The sequence below is a fragment of the Strigops habroptila genome, chromosome 1, assembly GCF_004027225.2.
Source record: "Strigops habroptila isolate Jane chromosome 1, bStrHab1.2.pri, whole genome shotgun sequence".
Lineage (NCBI taxonomy): Eukaryota > Metazoa > Chordata > Aves > Psittaciformes > Psittacidae > Strigops > Strigops habroptila.
In genome coordinates, this window is record NC_044277.2 from 23518452 (window position 1) to 23536269 (window position 17818).

The window sequence follows — 17818 nt, forward strand, 5'->3', positions numbered from 1 at the left end:
TTGTCTCAAAGTGTCACCATTGACAACGCTGGTGGTGTGCTCACCTTGAGACGTTTGACCTTCTGTTTGTCTCTGAAGACAGCGGAGGCCGGAGCACACATTGGGAAGACCAGTGACCGGCACCTCCTACGTTTGTCTGGATTTAGCAACACAGCACCAGGTGACACTATGTTTTACGGGTGTTGTCTCAAAAATACTAAACAAAGTGCAAAACAAAGACCCTGCGTGCTGAAGTTGTCTCTGCCCGGGAAAGGGAAGCTACGGTACTACCCCATGAAGCCCTGGAGCCTCCATCAAGCAGGAGGCAGCGGAGGGCCATGGCCGCTTCCCTCAGCGACTAAGCTGGAACCGGCCACCCCCATGGCAGGGGGTTGGAACCAGATGATCTTCAGGTCCTTTCCAACCCAAACCATCCTGTGATTCTCCCACGGGACTTAGCCAAGTGTAGCCATTTCTTTTTGCTGTGAACAGACCGACATACAACATACTGAACTACATTACAAATACATTAAGTGTAACTATTTTATTCTTTCGCTCCACCGCTAACTAGGAGACGTGCCCTAACTACCGCACCGTAGCCCGCACAGTCAAACGGCGGCCCGTTCTGAGGCAGCGGGCCCGGGCGGAACGGCCCGGCGCGGCCCGGCGCGGCGGCAGCCCGGGAGTTAGGCCTATTACCGCTCGCACGAAAGATTCAGCATGCGTAGTCGTGGCCGAGTGGTTAAGGCGATGGACTAGAAATCCATTGGGGTCTCCCCGCGCAGGTTCGAATCCTGCCGACTACGGCCGAAAGCCTTAGGGCTCTGTAGCTGTTTTTTTTTTTTTTTTTCTCTTCACTGCGGGCGGCGGGGCGGGCCGGCCCGGGCCGGGGCTCCGGCTGCACACCAACTCCCCAGGCGCCCCCACACCCCGCCGGGCGCGGAGACTCCGCCCCTGCCGGCGCGGGGCGTGCGGGGCCGCCTTGGCAACGGCTGTCGGCGGCAAGATGGCGGACGACTTGGACCAGTTACTGGATGAAGTGGAGAGGCGGCTCTGCCGCCTGCCGGGCCGCGGGGCGCCGGGCGGCCACCGGCGCGGCGGCGGCGAGGAGGCGGCGGCGGCGGCGGCGACGGCGGCAGCAAAGGAGGAGGGCAGGTTAGCGGTCCCGCGTCGGTCCGGCGGCCTCACGCACCTCCCCGCCGAGCGAGCGGCCGCTGTGGTGGCGCGCAGCCCATCCCTCCCCCTCCCTGCGGGCGTCCGGCGAGACCCCTCAGGGAGCGAGAATACCGAGTTCGGGAGCCGGAACAGTGAGCGGCGGTCAGACAGTGTTCCCTGTAGTACTTCTGTGTGAACAGCCGAGTCGTGTGTGCCAGCGAGCCGAGTTACTTCAGATAGTCTTTGTCTCTTGGGAATATCCCAGTCTCGGATTAAATATGGCGTTAAAAGCTGCACTAATTTGCTTGTGAGTTAGGTTCAGGGATTACTGAGCTCTATAGCTGACTTCGTGGTATATATAAACTATATAAAATCCCAAGATTCAGAGAAGGAAGAACTTTAGCAGTAGTATTGTGAAACATTCTGATGATATTTCAGTCACTTATGTATTCTGATCATACTTTTTCTATTCACCATACCTTCTACAGGAAGCACTTACACTTTCCTGCAGCCACCTCAAATTTCACAGTTTTCAGAATGGGTCTGAATACCGACAGGTTTGGCTGTGACAGTCACTGCCAGCAGTACTGCCAAGGAGTCTGCACACTGCTGCCTGCCCTCAGGTTCCCACCCCGGCCCTCACTGCTGTCTCAGGCTGTGTTTGGAAGGTCTGCAGACCACAGGGGCTTTGCCAGATGTCTCCAGAGGTGGGCTGCTGGGTGCTTACCCAACAGGCATTTCAGAGTCCCAGGCATGGATCTTGAAGAGCCAAATGCAAGGCTAACAAGCCCACTGCCTTTGGCCACATTACTGAACTTCCCCATTGTTTGCATAATGGTTAGATGAGCACTTAAATTTAGTCAATCTAATGACCACATTTTAAAAAATCACACAGTTTTCTTCTTTCTCAGGAGCAGATTTGTGCTTGGTTGGTTGATGCAGCAGTACTACAGGCCTCCCTTTCTTTGACAAAGAGCTAGCAAACAGCAGACTTGAGTGACAAGACTCCTCACTTGGGTGAAAGCAAAGTGCAGGTGATCTCTCTCTAAATGCATACAGTTTGAGAGGAATTCCTTCAGAACCCCTGCAGTTCTATAGCATGAGGAGAGAACTCTCCCTGACCTTTACATATTCCTCCTCCTGAAGATAAACATGAAAGATCGGGCTGACCAATTTATTGCTCAGTAAGTGCAGCATGGGTTATATTATCATACTTTTATTCAGGGTTGGAAGTGGCTGGAAATAAAAGAAGCAACCAAAAATAAGACCTATGATGAGACAGTTCAGCAGGGACTGAAAGGCACCATCCTGCAGTTTACATCTCTCCAGTCATTATTTGGATGGCCTTCCTTAGATACTACAGAAATATTACAGGAAAAAGGCTGTAATTAATTTTAACTTAAAATTGTTAGAACTGCTTTGGTCATGCTACAGAATGAAGGCTGATTTGTTTGGTTTTCAGATCAGCTGAACTGTTTCTGAGTGCTGACAGCAGTGAAGAAGATCTAGACGACATTATTGATGAAATCTGTAATGACAGCAGCTTTACCAAAACACCTCTGGTGAGTAGGAATCTGGAGAAATACAGAACAGGTGAGGTTCAGCGATGGAAAGAAAAGCACCATAAACTAAAGCTGTTGTAAAGCAAAAAATGAACTAAAACAAGCTGTAGGATAAACTTGGAAAATAAAGCAGAAGGAAAATGCAGCAATCCTGTAGTGAGGATCAAGAGAGATAAAAAGATGGTCTTGCCCAGGCAGTAACAGACAATTAAAGGAAATGCTAGTTCAAGGTAGAGCATAATGTCAAACATCACAGAATCATAGCATAGTTCGGGTTGGAAGAGGAACCTGTGGAGATCATCTGGTCCAACCACCTGCTCATGCAGGGGTACCTACAGGACCATGTCCAGGCAGCTTTTTACTGTCTCCAAGGATGGAGTCTCCGCAGATTAAGTAACCTGCGTCGTGGCAACTAAGTACCACACAGCCGCTCACTCACCCATCCCTTCCCCCAGTGGGATGGGGAGGAGAATTGGAAAGAAAAGGTAAAACCTGCAGATTCAGATAAGAGCAGTTTAATAATTGAAATAATAGTAGTAGTAGTGGTAATAATAATAATAATAATAATAATAATGAGGGAGACAAGAAAAAGAGAGAGAGAGAAATAAAACCCAATAAACACAAGTGATGCACAATCCAGTTGCTCACCACTCACTGACCAATCCCCAGCCTGACCTGAACAGCGATCAGTCCCTTCCAGCCAAATCCCCCAGTTTATATACTGGGCGTGACATTCTATGGTACGGAATATCCCTTTGACTAGTTTGGGTCGCCTGTACTGTCTCTGCTCTCTCCTGGCTTCTTGCACCCCTTCTCTAGGAGGGCATAAGAAAATGAAAAGGGTAGGCACTACTTAGTAGAACTAGAACATCAGTGTGTTATCAGCATTATTCTCAGACTAAAGCTGGAACACAGCACTGCACCAGCTACTAGGAAGAAAATTAACTCTGTCCCAGCCAAAGACAGTACATGGTGTTTGACCACCCTCAAAAGAAGTGAAGTTTTTTTCACGTTTGACTGGAATTTCTTGTATTTCAATTTGTGCCCATTGCATCTCCCCCTGTCAGTGGGCCCCACTGAGGAGAGTCTGGCTACATCTTCTTTATTCTTCCCTGTCGTGTATTTTTATACATTGATAAGATTCTCCTGACCCTTGTTTTCTGCAGGCTAAACAATTCCAACTCTCTTCTAAAACAAAAGCTCAAAACCATTGAGGGAGAAAGTTCCTAAATTAAAACAGCTTTTAAAAGCAAAATTATTAAAAAGAGGGCATGAAATACTAAGTGTTGATTGTAAAGTGAAAGCGATCATATGGTGTTGAATTCCTCCAGGCAGAGCTGGGAATTCAGTATGGGAAGAGAAGCCTTTTATCTGTTACTTCCTATTTTCATAACTATCTATTATGTATTTTCATTTATCTGTTACTTCAGCAGCTTTTGTCTTGGAGCCTCACAGAATCTTAAGCAAGAAAATTCCCAAATTCTTAGTCCCCTTCTTCTGTGACTGAAATTTTTTGACCCCTACTTATTAAGTAAAACAGACTACTGTTACTTTGCTGTAATGCCGATTCTTTTATTGTTTTTTAAATAGAAATTGAAGTCTAACTCTGCAAGTCTCACACCTGAAAGAAATAGTGCTGCTATACAGGCTCATAGGAAAAGGCAAGTGGAAAGCGTTTTGGCTAGTTGAACACAGCTTGATTATAGCTATTTGTCAGTCTAAGAGTATTGCTACTGTTTCATCTGTGTTGACATTAAATAAGAATCTGAATACTTTGAAGAGCATTTTTTAAAGAATAACAAAGATAAAGGTAATTTTGAAGAGTTACTAATGTGCTTCCATGTGGTCAAAATTATTTCTTATAAATTCATTAATTATTTCAGTTATTAAACAGCTTCCTTTGCCTTAAGGACATACACATGTATCAAATGCTGCAATATATTTGGTATAGAGAGTGGTTGTAGAGTTTTTCTTTGAACACCTTGGTAATGGAAATCTAAAAATTCTATAGTTTGTAAGCCTTTGGATGCTTTGCCTATATTTAATAAATATTATTTTAGAAATACCCTGCTGTTAAATTAGCAGAAGCATGGTACTACTTTCTCCAAAATGTTTTGCTATAATTTAATACTTTTAATGAAATCCCTATAGATGTTCTCCAGTGTACCTGGGTGGAAGCTTTTCACCACATGGCATAGGAACAAATATTTCAAAAAGGTAGGAAATGTGAACAGAAAATGTTCTACTTGCTTTGTCATTACTTTCATTCACAGCTGTGTTCCTGTGGTGGTGCAGAGCTCTGTGTTTGGACTGTACAGGGCAGCCTTATATTCATATAAACGTGGCTGCCTGTAACTGCAGGTGAAGTCAGCTGGGCCCTTCCAGTCCGCTGTTGCTGACCACTAGATCTTTTGTTTGAGGAGTTGAAAGATGTGAGCAAATGAGACATGAGACTCCAAATCATGCTGATCTCCAATCAGTAACAAGTAGTTAAGGAAATTGCTGCTTTAGGGAATCGTTGTTTTTCCCTGCCTCTCTTCAGCTTTCTGTGTGATGCTGAGTATGTGCCTTAAATCAGTGGGCTGGTTTAAATCATCCCAGAGTCTGAACTGAAAATAGCCAGAGTGCTTTGTAACTATAGCTGAACACAGTAGGAGAGGTGCTTCAAATATTTATCCCCAACATCTTACAGAACATTACTGCATTTCCATATGGGATTTTTTGTAGTAAGTAATTATGCACTTGATGCATATTTGGATGCTGGTCAGGTGCCATACTAATGAGGAAGACCAAAGAGAATATATCGAGAAAGTAATGGTTTATCTTATGTGCTCAGTGAGTTTAGGAACCTGTAAAAATAAGACATGATCGTATAGTTAAAACACATACCACAATGAATGTGCCAGATAAGTAAAAAAAATAAGATTACAGGGTAACCTTGCTTCTAGCATTTCTGAATGAGCACTGTACTTAAGAACAGGTTTGATCTGTGTGGCTTCTCTGATAAACTCGTGGAGCGTTCTGTTGTTTTTTGACCAGAACGTGTGATCAACTACGTTGTACTGCTTGTGACTTCCGTGTGTCGCTCTTCAATGACTACATCTGGGATCAGTCCTGTGATTATCTTTTTTTCAGGTATGTCTGAGGTGGGTTTGCTGTTAGTATTGTGTTACTGTGCTTTGTGGCTTGATAGGAATGGGAAAGATGAAAAGTCCTGAGCACTCCTGTGTTACCTAAATGGGAGCATGTGTACAACCTGCTGGGGGGTCAGGTGAGAAATTCTGCAGGGAGAGGGGTGCAACATCTCCCATAATCCGTTTTCCCACATTTCCATTTTTGCCACCATCACCCTCCCTCTCTGGTCTTAAAAAGAATTCAAGTTTCATGGATCAAAAGGCAACTTTAATGCTGAAATAAGCTGATAATCCATGTGATGGGTTGGCCTCTGGTGTGCCATTGCAGAATGCCTACAAAATGAATGAGAACTGTTCAGCATGTACTTCATGCCTTCAGTCATACAGACTGTGATTGTTTCAAGTCAGATTTTCTTCTTTTCAAGTATTACGCAGTCATGTTCAGTGAAAATCAAATAGTTTGATTTCTTAGCAGATTTCTTTTTGAAGCAAGATTTGGTTTAATGGAGGGGTGGGATTTTTTTTCTTTTTAGATTGTGATGTCTTTGACTTTAATTATTTCCATCTTTCTGAAGGCTTACAATTCAGGAGTTCTTATTTCTACTTTCTCTAAAATGCCAAGACTTAGCAAAGAATAGTGTAGTGGGCATGCTCCTAACACAGACAGCAAGTTTGGATTTCTCTTTATGGAAGTCGCTGTAAGTGCCCATTCACTGATGGAGGTAGCCGGTGTGTTCAGAGTATGTGCTTGGCCACGAGGGGGTGAGACAGCTGGAGCAGAGCAGTAATGGATACATCGTCTTCTTTTCCATTATTTTTCTTTTATTACATGTTAGGTTTTTCCTGTATTTTCCTCACAGTTTAGGAAGATTTGCATTCTCTTTGAATGCAGATCTTCTTTTCCCATTATTTAAAGCAGTGTTAAAATACAGTGCTGCACTAGTCTCCTGAGGTGAGTTGGGTAGCTGGAAAGGTTAAATAAAAATAAGATTCTTTTATTTACTCAGAGTCTAAATTATTCTGCTTCTGAGATCTTGAAATTAATACATTATTAAAAAAGCCATGAAAGGCGTTGGTATCAGGTACTTGTAGCATTGATTAAAATCTGTTCTCTTTAGCAAGATATTTAGCTATTTGTTTTGACTAACCTGAATTTTAAAAAGCAAAAGCAAACTTGAAGATGAACTATTTGCCTCCATGAATAGGTGTCTGGCCTCTTTTTCTAAAACTTTTTCCTTTGATATCTGTTTTGGGTTTTCTTTATTTAGCTAGGCTGGTTAATGGGGTTTCTTGAGCAATTCAGTGGCCAGTGATTGATGGCCAGGAGGAGGTCATGAGAGCAGGGACAGTTAAAATGCTACTTTTTCACTTGTTTTTTGAAGCAACTTGGGTTTGTAATAGCCGTGCTGATACTTCATTTGTGGTGGTTGATGCTTGCACAGGAATTATTTGTGGTTTGATGTACATTATTCCCTCTTATGGCTATTTCATTTCAGTCACTTTAACAGCCATCCTGAGTAACCAGTTCCTCATGAAAAGTTTAACTCTGTAGTTGTACGCTTTCTGCATAGGGATTTTTACAGTAAGTTTGATAAAATAAATACATTTTTGGATCATTTCTTAAGAAGAGAATTAACTCTACCTGGTTTTCTTTCCAACTCTTTCTCTGGAGGCTGGCACAGGGTCTCTAAACCTGACAGAGAACATTCCTTACAAAAATGTCAATATCTCAGGTTGATTTGAGGATGCAGCACCTATGCACCGAGACTGCTCTCAGGAAAGGATTGTGTTCAAAACAAAATTTAAACATATCCCTAAATTCATTCATGACAGTGGTACTCAGAAATGTTCGTAAGAGCTTTACTGAACTGAAATGGCCTCATGAATCTTTTTTCTTTAAGAAAAGATGCATGATACTAAACTGAATTCACTTGATTGGCAGGAATAACATGCCTGAGTTCAGTAAACTGAGAGCGAAGATGATAAAGAAGAAGGGAGCACGAGCATATGCTTGTCAGTGCAGCTGGAGATCCATTGATGAGTTAACTGACCTCCAAACAGACCAGCAGCTTCGGTGGGTTTGTGGTAAACACACAGAATGAAGTCCCCTCGTATGTGGTACCTACTTGTGTGGAAACAGGTCATAAACTCCATTTGTTTCCCACACAGTTTTCTGAGAACAGATGGAAACCTGAATACTTTTATTAGAAATAGATTATAACACCCAACCTTTCAACCTGAAAACCTTTTTCTTTTCAATGTAACTGTCTTGCAAGCAATGTGGGGAGTTGAATAACTAGAAGAAACAACCAATTTGGAGGCTTTCCGGAAGCTAAAGGAGGCTAAAACTCATACTCAGTGTTAAAGAAAGGAAGAGGAACTGACAGACATAGGAACAGGGCAGAGCACCTTGAGACTGTTGCTGGTATCTGGCAGAGTCTTATTTCCCATGTCTGTAGAATTGGACTCAAAGTGGTGGGTTGGCATGCAGCCATGACACACAAGCGTATGAATTTCTTCACAGAAATGAATACTGCTGTTCTGCTTTGCTCATAGCTGTTAATGAGCAAGTGGTTGTAGATCTCTTAAAAATCTACCACGAGATCAGCTCTCACCTCAGAGGTTTCAGCACACCCCAAAACTTCACTTTCTTTGAGTCACCAGTAGCCAAAAACTGCAGGCGCTGGAAATTTCCTTCCAGTTCCTACTGATTTCTTCCAAGCACTTTCTGCTGATCAAGGACTTTTACCACAGTGAATTTCTTGGACTTCTCTTCAGCCTTCACTGCAAGAGGTGAACAAGTTATTGTGCAATTATTAAATATTGTGTGATTTTAGAGATTCTGAAAAGTACATGGCTCTTCTGTCGGTATTTTCAAGGGAAAAAAGGCTCAGGCTTTTGAGAGTGAGAAAATACATGTCCCTACTGATGTTCAAAGTTGGAGTTTTTTCAGTTTTCCATAGCTCTCACTTCAGCTTCACTTCAAAATACTGCATATGCAGAAAGTGAAGCTGTCCTGTTACAGCACACTGCCTTCCCACAGTAACATCGTTACTTGGTGAACCGTCTTGATTACAGTTAATGTCACTATAGTTTATGAGCTCTTTCTTTTCATTATGTATAAATAACACAGGAGGTGGATTTGGGGTTTGGGCAGGCAGAGAGGAAGGACAGGATTACCAGTCCTGGCAATTACTACATTGTAAAGTGCCTCAAAATGGGAATACTGACAGTATTTTGCTATGCAATATGTGATACTGTACGGATAGATTCACAATCACTTTGTGCAGTCCTAGCTGTACAGAGCCATTTCTTTTTTGTGTGTGTGAAGTTTTGCTCATGGCCCTAATCTGCACATTTGGTATTTTTCTGAGCCCATTTGAAACTTGATGACCAAGTAGCCCCACAGGATGCTCTTTTGGCCTGGATTTGCACTGGAATTTGTGCCACAATGTAGGTAACTAGTTGGGCTTACAACTTCTGAGCAGGAAATGGGAAAAATCCTAACACCCATCTCAGTTCATGAGATCAAGTCTTAACATGACTTGGAAAAAGAGCATGTCTCCAGTACCCTGGTTTAAACAAATCAACAGAAATAGTCGTCCTGTCTGGAACAGTTTGCACTACGAAGTGTGTGGAGCAAATCATGTGGAACGAGAAGTTCAAGACATCCGTTCTAGTGATTTTTATGACAAGACAACAGCCTGCAGCACTTGAAAAGTGGAGGCTAGGAAGAAATTGAGAGAAAAGGATTGAGAGTGTAGGAGAAGTAAATAGGATTAACACCAATATCCACTGACAGCATTAATCAGCATTTCTCCTAGGTCATCTCATCTCTCAGTCTTCTGTTAGCCTGGAGAATTGGAGAGAGAGGTTTTTTTCTGGGTAGAGATTGTTGTCAGGTGGTTGTATCAGTAACACCATTAACTCTGCACTTCAAGCACTGAAAACATTAGAAGATAATCCTTATTGGTAAATGTATGTGGAAACCTGAGCATTCCCCTGAAATAACCATGTTTATTCAAGTGTAGATAGTTGTTTCTGGCCTTGGTCAGAATGGTGGGATATGACGGCTCTTTGTCCAAGTGAAGTTTAAACAGGTGCAGGAATGGAGCTTATTGTATTGGTTTTCATTACAGAATTTAGCGTATTTCTAGATCTGAAAATAGTCACTATGTCATTAAATAAAATTATTTTTGTTGGAAAGAGGAGTGATATTAAGTATTTTATTTCCCTGTCTTTACTTTCTTCGGTTACATGTTACAAACCACTCTACAGTCCTCAGATGAAAAGAATGTAAAGGAAGGTAAAATTAGAACTTGGATATTCATTTGGTGAACGTATTGTGAGATTGCACAAGGTTTTCAAGACATAGCCAAGATCCTAAGTGATATTTCCGTGTCAGTTACCTGAGATAGCAGGGATTATGTCAGGAATTTTGTTTAAGAATGCCATTCAGCTGCTGTCAAACGGAAGTACTGGGGAGCAGTTTTGCTAAGTATAAATGCAACCATTGTTTTCCTCCAGTTTTTTGCTTTAGAAGTAATAATACCATTGCTGTTTGTGAAATGGGCAAGGTGAAAACTTGAGACTTTCATTTTGCTTAAGTGATATGCTTGGAAATTTTCTAGCCTGCAGCATTAGTCTGCAGCAGGTCCCTCAACAGAACAAAAGCAATGGAGGATGACAAAATGGGAATCCGTGCAAAAGCATTCACTTGGAAATGTAGTCAGGGTTTAATGTCATGCCAGCCTTTCTCAGTCTGTGTTCCTGCAGTTCTTGTTGGAAGGAATTCAGATGTAAAGAGAATGTTTTTATAGCTTTTCTTTATCAAATTTTAATGTGCTGTTCTGGCTATATCTTACGTGTTTTACCTGCAAACTATGGAGGGTGTCCAACCCAGATGCTGGATATAGCTCAGAAGAGTAATTATTAAAGATCTTGCCCTGCCATAAAATATAACTTACAGAAGCATAATAGCAGTACATATTGCAAGCTCTGCACTGGATAAAATAGAATAAAGATGTATTTCTTTCTCTGAGCACCCATTTCAGTTTTGTTCTGAAGGCATTCTGCACATGCCAGGCACTGGAAGCTGCCACTTGTTGAGAGACTGCTCTCTTCTCTTGTTTCCTGACATGTGAGTCTCTGGGTCATGTAACCGGCACATGTGGTAGTCACACAATAGGAAAGGGACTGTTTCAGGACCCGCGTAGGCATATTTTTCTTCCTGCCAGGCTCTTCTTGCACCAGACCCGACCAGTTCTGTGTGTTGTGTGACACCTGCTAACCACAGACAGGCCAACCTGTAGGGGATGGCATAAAGGGGTGTGAGGTGCTGCTTGTTGTGAGGGCCACATGTGATACCTGGACTTGGCACATGGGCTTCAAGAAAGCTATTTTTTAAATGTCAACATGTCAATAAAATGAAAAGTTGGAACAAATCTGCATTGTGTGGTGTGTAAATTCTATTGTGGTGTTCCTATCCAAGAGAAGCCCTGTAAAAGTGATACAGGACCATGTTTTCTCTGGCAGAAGGGTTGTGAAATGTCCTTAGAACAAAAACATTGTCCAGCTCATAAGAAACAAAAAGTAACTGTTGTGTGTGTTTTCTCACATCAGTGAGGATGCAACAAATACCTGAGAATTAAGTGAGCTTTAATGCTCTTTACCAGATAACATGAGGAGAGCACATTAAATTATAGAGAGCTTGTAAAGGTAGATGCATTTACCATGTTCCTTGGATGTTTACGTAGGATCAAAGGGGGAGCCAGCTGCTGTGGAAGGTGGCACACAGCTAAATTTCTGGCAGAGTGGGATGCTGGTACCTCTGTGGTCAGTCAAGGCAGGTTATCACTAGCATCATACTGGTCACTTCAGAGAGATCAATCAAGGAATCACAGCGTTCGCTGTCCCCTGGGTCTTGCTGTAGAAAACCAATCTTAGCAGCAGGAAGAAGTTGTTCTACGCAGGGAGTTGGAACAAATCTTGTTTCTCCATCATGAAGAAAGGCTGTGTGGCATAATGTAACAGACATAAATATTTCCCATACTCCATTCTCAATTTAGACTCCAGGCATTGGTGCTACTAAGGCGATAGTTGCTTCTCAGATTTAGTGGGCAGTGCGGACTTGCTGAGAACACTGAGCTTCCTCGGGAGTACTCCTGACATCTTACTTACAACATGCAATGTCAGAGTGCACCGCTAGAAGGTCGTGCCCATGTGTGTTTAATTGACATCGACAACTTCTATCCTATTGTGTTAAATGTGCTTTAAAAGAACGTAATTTGGGGTAAAATGTGATTATACAATCTCGTCTGCAGAGGGCAGAGCAACACCGCTGTGTGCTAAGTTCAGGCTACTGCTTCACTACTAGAAGCTCATACTTGTGGTTTTTTTCTGGAAGAATGAAGGTTTACGTTCAACTGAACAAGGCTTCTGGCATTTGTCTCCTACCGGTGTGGTTATAAGTGGGGCAGCCACGTCTGGGGCAACTCTGCTTGATTTTTGTGCAACTTCATCCCCATGGCCCTCACGTGGTCCTTGATCAGTACTGAAGCAGATATTGACTTTCTGAGCTGTCAGCTAAAGCAGCGTAAAAAACTGTCTGTGTGTATGTAGATGTATGTATGTGTGTTTATCCTCTAATAACATCAATGGAAAAACTAAATTGCTTCAGGATTTACCTTTCACCCTGCCCAAATTAATTTTCCCTGAAAATGTTGTTAAGTAATTTTGGCAAGTAGAGGTTGTGTACGTTAGAATCTCCTAATGTTCAATAAAAATATAGCACATCACTCAAGACATGAAAAGACAGCAGATCTTAAGAAGGAAATAGTAAAAGGCCAAGATTTAGAAATACCAAAAAGTTGTTTTTGTCTATGTGGGAAAGCAGTGTAGACCAGAGAATACTGCAGAGCAGTCTGAGAAATGGCAGTGAGCACCATCCAGAGACCTGCAGCCCGCACTTCATCGGCCGTGAGCCATGGCAAAGGTTTTGGTGAAGTCTCACACTCTGAACTCTCTTCTGATTCTTTGGGAATCCAGTAAGTGCAAATGGACAAAGCTGAATTGTGGTGGATGGGAGGAAATGTGATCTCCGATAACCAGTGAAGTTGTGTCTCTTTCTGTAGAAGCACTGAGGTGCTTTTAACCAGAAGCACAAATGTATCTGGGCCATGAAACTAGAATTTACTTATTTTACTGGTAAAATAGGGAGTATCATCTAAATTTCGCCTAGTTACACCATAGGTGAGCGATCTCTGTAACACTTCACTTTTATTTCCTTCATTCTAATAGGAGAAATAGTTGAACAAAAAGTTTAGTAGAGAAAATAGGAACAGGGAAGGCTGAGTAGCACACTGAGAGAGGCTGCATGGAGCAAAGTTTTGTGGAAACATTTTTTCCAGGCAAGAAACAAGCCATTGTTTTTGTCTGCTTCTAAACTAAAGAAGATACACCTCAGTGAAAGAAACAAAACCCAGCATGCTGCAAGGCACAGTTCAGATGTCCACAATTTGATAAAAGCAAGGACAGAACTTCATATATGAGGTGTCCTTTCTAAGAGTCTTTAGGATTGATAGTGGGATAGATACTAGAAATAAATTCTTTACTATGAGGGCGCTGAGGCGCTGGCACAGGGTGCCCAGAGAAGCTGTGGCTGCCCCATCCCCGGCAGTGTTCAAGGCCAGGCTGGATGGGGCCTGGAGCAACCTGGTCTAGTGGAAGGTGTCCCTGCCTGTGGCTGAGGGTTGGAACTGGATGAGCTGTAAGGTCCCTTCCAACCCAAACCATTCTATGATTCTATGATTGCAATTCCAGGGGCTGGCCCAGAAGACAGAGTGAATGCACTCCTGTCCACTGCCTTCAGGGTTTCCTGCCGTATTTTGAAACCTGTTTCCTGGTGATCGGTTTTAGATACAAGAGCTAAGATAGTCAGATATTCTATTTAGATATAAGAGCTAAGATTGAGGGCTGCTAACATCCTCTTAGCCAGCAGTTTATAACTGTTATTCAAATATAAGCAAATGATCTTAAAGTTTTTAATGAAAGTTTAGCGAAACTGAAACCCTTACAGCCTCAGAGCTTGTTCTAAAGAACTGGGAGGCAGAGAGGAGGAAGACATTTTCCTGTAGGTCAAACCAACCCACAATATTCCAGCTCCAAGTACCTTAAATAAATCTATTTAAAAACGTGGTTGTCTATAGAGGGGAAAAAATGTTAACTAGCTTTTGAATGGTGGTAAGATATTTATAAGGTACCCATAGAATTTTTCAATCTATTTAAAGGCAAGCAATATGGCCTTACTCTAAGATCATGCAATATATGTGACAGTAGTTAAATACAGTGAGCATAAATCTTCCAGCTAATGCAAAGAAGCTTTGGGATAGTCAGCAATCTGAGTGTGCTTGGAAGCCCCTGTCCTGACTGCCCTCTGTAAACAGCATTCACAGGAAGGGGGAAGCGGCTACCACAGACAGGAAGGTTGAATTTAGCATCAAAATCCTTATCTAGGCAGAGCGGGCTGCTCAGGATGCTGCTAAGAAAAAGAGTATAAATTGCTCTAGCAGACAGTGACAGCTGCCTGGCCCTTCCTGGGAAGACCATTCACATGGAGGTAATCAGGGTACAATCTCGCGTGTGCAGATGGCTTAGGAAGAGATTATATCCTGGGGCCGGTTATCCAAAATAATGCTTACTGTGGTGTATTACACTCTCATTCAATCTCGGTTACCGTCAGTTGCAGGAAGAGATTGAGCTGCTTGCTGAAGTAGGAGGGTGTGTGTTTTCTGGAAATAGAAACTTCATCACAGTTATAGTTATTGTTAGTCTTATTAGCCCTAAAGAAATATAAGTCTTTCCTGAATCCTAATACGCACTGCAATATCTGGTTTAATTTTTAGATTACAGATTTTATATCAGAGCTGGCACACCTCTAGTTCCAACACTTTAAAGATAAAAGCTGTTGCAGCATTGTTTTATGCGCTTCCAATCAGTGAGGCCCTTGTTTACAAGTGGAAGATAAGTGGTTCCAAAACATTCTATGCCATGTAATTGGTTGCTCATTAATATATGACTCCAAGTTTCCTTTTGATTTCTGTGTATATCTTGGGCAATCCGTTTGCCCTGAGCCTACAGCGCGGCAAGGCACCATTCCATCAATACATGCTCCTCAGTGGCTGAAATGAAGAGTTAACACAAAATTGTGTCACCCTCTGCAATGATTTTTCTATGAATGATGTCTCTTATTTCTCCTGTCTTCCCCAAAGCATACTGCAACATTCTTTCAGATTTTCTCAAAACTTTATTCAAGCTAAGATTGAGACCTGGAAACACTTTAAAGCAGTCTTTTAGTTGCATCTTCCCACATATGTCTGAAACACCTCTTTTCGTTGTTTTTTTTTCCATGTTAGATATATATTTATTTCAATTCCAGTGAGGAAGGCTGGAAATGATTAAACTCTTACAAAGGAGAGTGGTATAAAAGAGTCTACGCATGTCCTGAAGGGCAATAAAGTATATCTGTCCTGGGTAATTGCACAGAGAACATTCTGGATTTGAATTGCCAAACCAACTCAGGCCAAGGCGACAGTGGGGTCCCTCTGTTCTGGTGGCTGAATGTGGGTACCACACATCACCAGTTTCCTGAGCACAGAGGATGCGATGGCACAGCCATCAGCAGTCTTAGCACCCAGCGTATCCAACCAGGTGCTTCACGCCAGGGTTGCTGGTGTAAGCTAAAACCCTGAGCCCCTCTGTTTTTACATAAGCTATTTTTTCCCCCATGGTATATTGGAAATCCCTCCTAAAACCTGGAGAGCATTACTTCTTTATAAAGAATATGTTTGTAAAGTGGATAATTTCCAGATGTCAAAGCGTTTCTCAGACCTTGCAATAACAATTCACTGCTCGGGGTTCTCAGCCAGCGCTGGGCATGCGGTTACCTTGGGTGTTTTCAGGATCCGTGGTAAGGCAAATGGCACCTTTAAAGAGGGGAAAAACAAACAGCCTAATAGGCACCTCACGGCAGAGAGCACCTCATCAGGTTTGTTCCAACACATTCTCACGTCATTGTTCGACAGGGTAACAGGCCATAAAAGAATGAAGCAGCTACTTTCCTTTTCTGTCAGATGTTGCAAGTTATTCACATTTCCTGTTCTGCTATTTAAAGGACTAAGGGCTGAAAATGGGAGTTCATTAACTTGTCTGAAATGAAATATTTTCCTGTCTTTCTACAGCCACGCTTGAATGAATGGCTGAAACACAGGCCTGGAAGGCATCTCCGAGGAGCGGGTAGTGCTGTCTGCCCTGGGACAGGACTGCCCCTGCGGAAGCTCAGCCTGAACCCTGGTGCAGGTTGCCACCAGAGATCTCCCTCCAATCTGCAGGGGAGCTGGATATAGCATGTATAAAGGAAGAGAGAGCACAAGTGTCCATGCCTGTGGGGCTCAGGAGGGACAGGAGGACCACTCCTCTCCCTGCTGCCCAATGGGTTGGGTTGTATTATAGCCAAGAACAAAAGTACGTGGGAGAAGGCAGGAGAATTTCAATGAGCTAACACCAGTGGGATTTAGGCGCTTGGTGGTATTTTTGACATCCCTTAACTAAGCACATTCACACTTCAACCATTTAAAAATAAAACATTGCTTCCCACACATTTTTTCTTTCCTGTTGGCTGTTGTTTTCTTTACAGACTTGAAACTGTGCTTATTCATCCTTCAGAAAATAATCTTATCTTGGTCTGGACGGCCTGGGAAAAGCTCAGGGCATGCTTGCAATGCAAACTTTGAGGAAGTAAATTTAGTTTCTCAATGAGTCTAACCAATTCAACCATTGCACTTGACAACCATCGTTCTAAATGTTTGATGAAGAAAGAGCTTGCTGCTTCTGGGACGTTCAGTCTAGTGCTGTGAGCCCTCATGCAGCTTAGGCCACATCTAAGAGGCTCAAGAAGGGTAACTAAGAAGAGCAGGTCTGTTGTCAGCAGCCTTAAATTTGCTGTGCTGGAGACTGTACTGCAGGAGGGTAGGAAAAAAGGAGAGGGTTTGCAGATTGAAAGAAAGGTCTGAGACAAGAGCACCAGTTGGGCAGCAGCACCTGCCATGTGCTTTGAGATATAGAGGCAAATTCTGAAATGCAAAGATGTTGGCAGGAAAGTCTTTTCACTCTGTTCTGACTCAGCGCCAGTATGTGAACTATAGACCATGAACATACCAGTATAGAAACATCATCATGTGAGCTGCTGCCATCCACGTAGGTGTGAGTGAGCACCGAGGAGCCTGCTCACTGGAAACGCACAGCTGAGGAGCTCCCCTCCCTCTGCTAATGATACTTTAGGAAGTTTTAACACATGGCACCAAGCCACCCTGCCAAGTACTGGGCTCCAGTTTTCTTTCATGCACCTCAAATGCAAAGAAAGGGGCTCCCAACAGAAGCTCCTCAGTGGTTGCTGCCAAAAGAGTAGCAATGGCCTGGAAAGAGGAAGAAGATGGAGGATGCTGTCTGGGATATGAAAGCTCTTCCACACCTCCTCCTCCCCTGAATCCCACACAGGTAGCAAGGGTTTGGGGCTGTACCTTGTAAGAAGAAGGTGTCTGTCCAGCCACGACATCTCTCCATAAACTGCTAGCCATTAAAAATAAAAAATTAAAGATGACACCTCTTAGTGAGGAACACAAAGAGTGTAAGAATTAGAATAAGCCACAGCCATAGCCTTAAATCAGTGTAAATAAAATGTGGTTCTGACCCAGAGATTTTTACAACTTACAGACTTGAGAAATTATCTTCATTTGATTCATAAATCAACATGACGCAAACAGCATCAGGAACTTAATAGTTTTGAGAGGAGTCGATGCTAAAATAAGGTACACAGGCCCTGAAACGCCTCCTGACCGTGGTTGTGTAATGAGGATAAGTACAGTGCTTCTTTGGAGCATTAACCTAAATTAAAGGATGAAATGGCTGGGCCGGGATCAAGCCGCGCTCCCG

General features: G+C 42.9%; 1 protein-coding gene, 1 long non-coding RNA gene and 1 other non-coding gene across 4 annotated transcripts; 2 read left to right on the forward strand and 1 right to left on the reverse strand.

Moving 5' to 3' along the window:
• The first annotated feature begins 703 nt into the window (after positions 1-703).
• TRNAS-AGA lies at positions 704-785 on the forward strand. The gene has a single exon. It is a non-coding gene; the product is annotated as a tRNA-Ser (tRNA).
• Positions 786-871: 86 nt separating this feature from the next.
• On the forward strand, positions 872-16485 carry C1H8orf37 (chromosome 1 C8orf37 homolog). 2 transcript variants are annotated; one of them, XM_030504558.2, is made up of 7 exons: positions 872-1134; positions 2597-2696; positions 4287-4357; positions 4848-4913; positions 5736-5831; positions 7773-7904; positions 16069-16485. In XM_030504558.2, the coding sequence occupies exons 1-7, from the start codon at positions 986-988 to the stop codon at positions 16076-16078; spliced, it is 624 nt and encodes a 207-aa protein (XP_030360418.1). In that variant the 5' UTR covers positions 872-985; the 3' UTR covers positions 16079-16485. The 2 variants fall into 2 exon arrangements, with proteins under 2 accessions (XP_030360418.1, XP_030360410.1); XM_030504550.1 differs by lacking the exon at positions 16069-16485 and having other exon boundaries at positions 7773-11274.
• LOC115615884 lies at positions 2345-17469 on the reverse strand. Its single transcript, XR_003994159.1, has 4 exons — positions 17407-17469; positions 17233-17301; positions 14530-14619; positions 2345-2708 (listed from the first exon to the last, which is right to left on the reverse strand). It is a non-coding gene; the product is annotated as an uncharacterized LOC115615884 (long non-coding RNA).
• Positions 17470-17818: the final 349 nt, after the last annotated feature.

Bases quoted from the DNA above. Each gene is read 5' to 3' on its own strand.
- C1H8orf37 (XM_030504550.1), top strand. From the start codon at position 986: ATGGCGGACGACTTGGACCAGTTACTGGATGAAGTGGAGAGGCGGCTC. The intron at 2,697-4,286 runs GTGAGTAGGAAT...TTTTTTAAATAG, and splicing joins GCTTTACCAAAACACCTCTG to AAATTGAAGTCTAACTCTGC. The intron at 5,832-7,772 runs GTATGTCTGAGG...CTTGATTGGCAG, and splicing joins TGTGATTATCTTTTTTTCAG to GAATAACATGCCTGAGTTCA.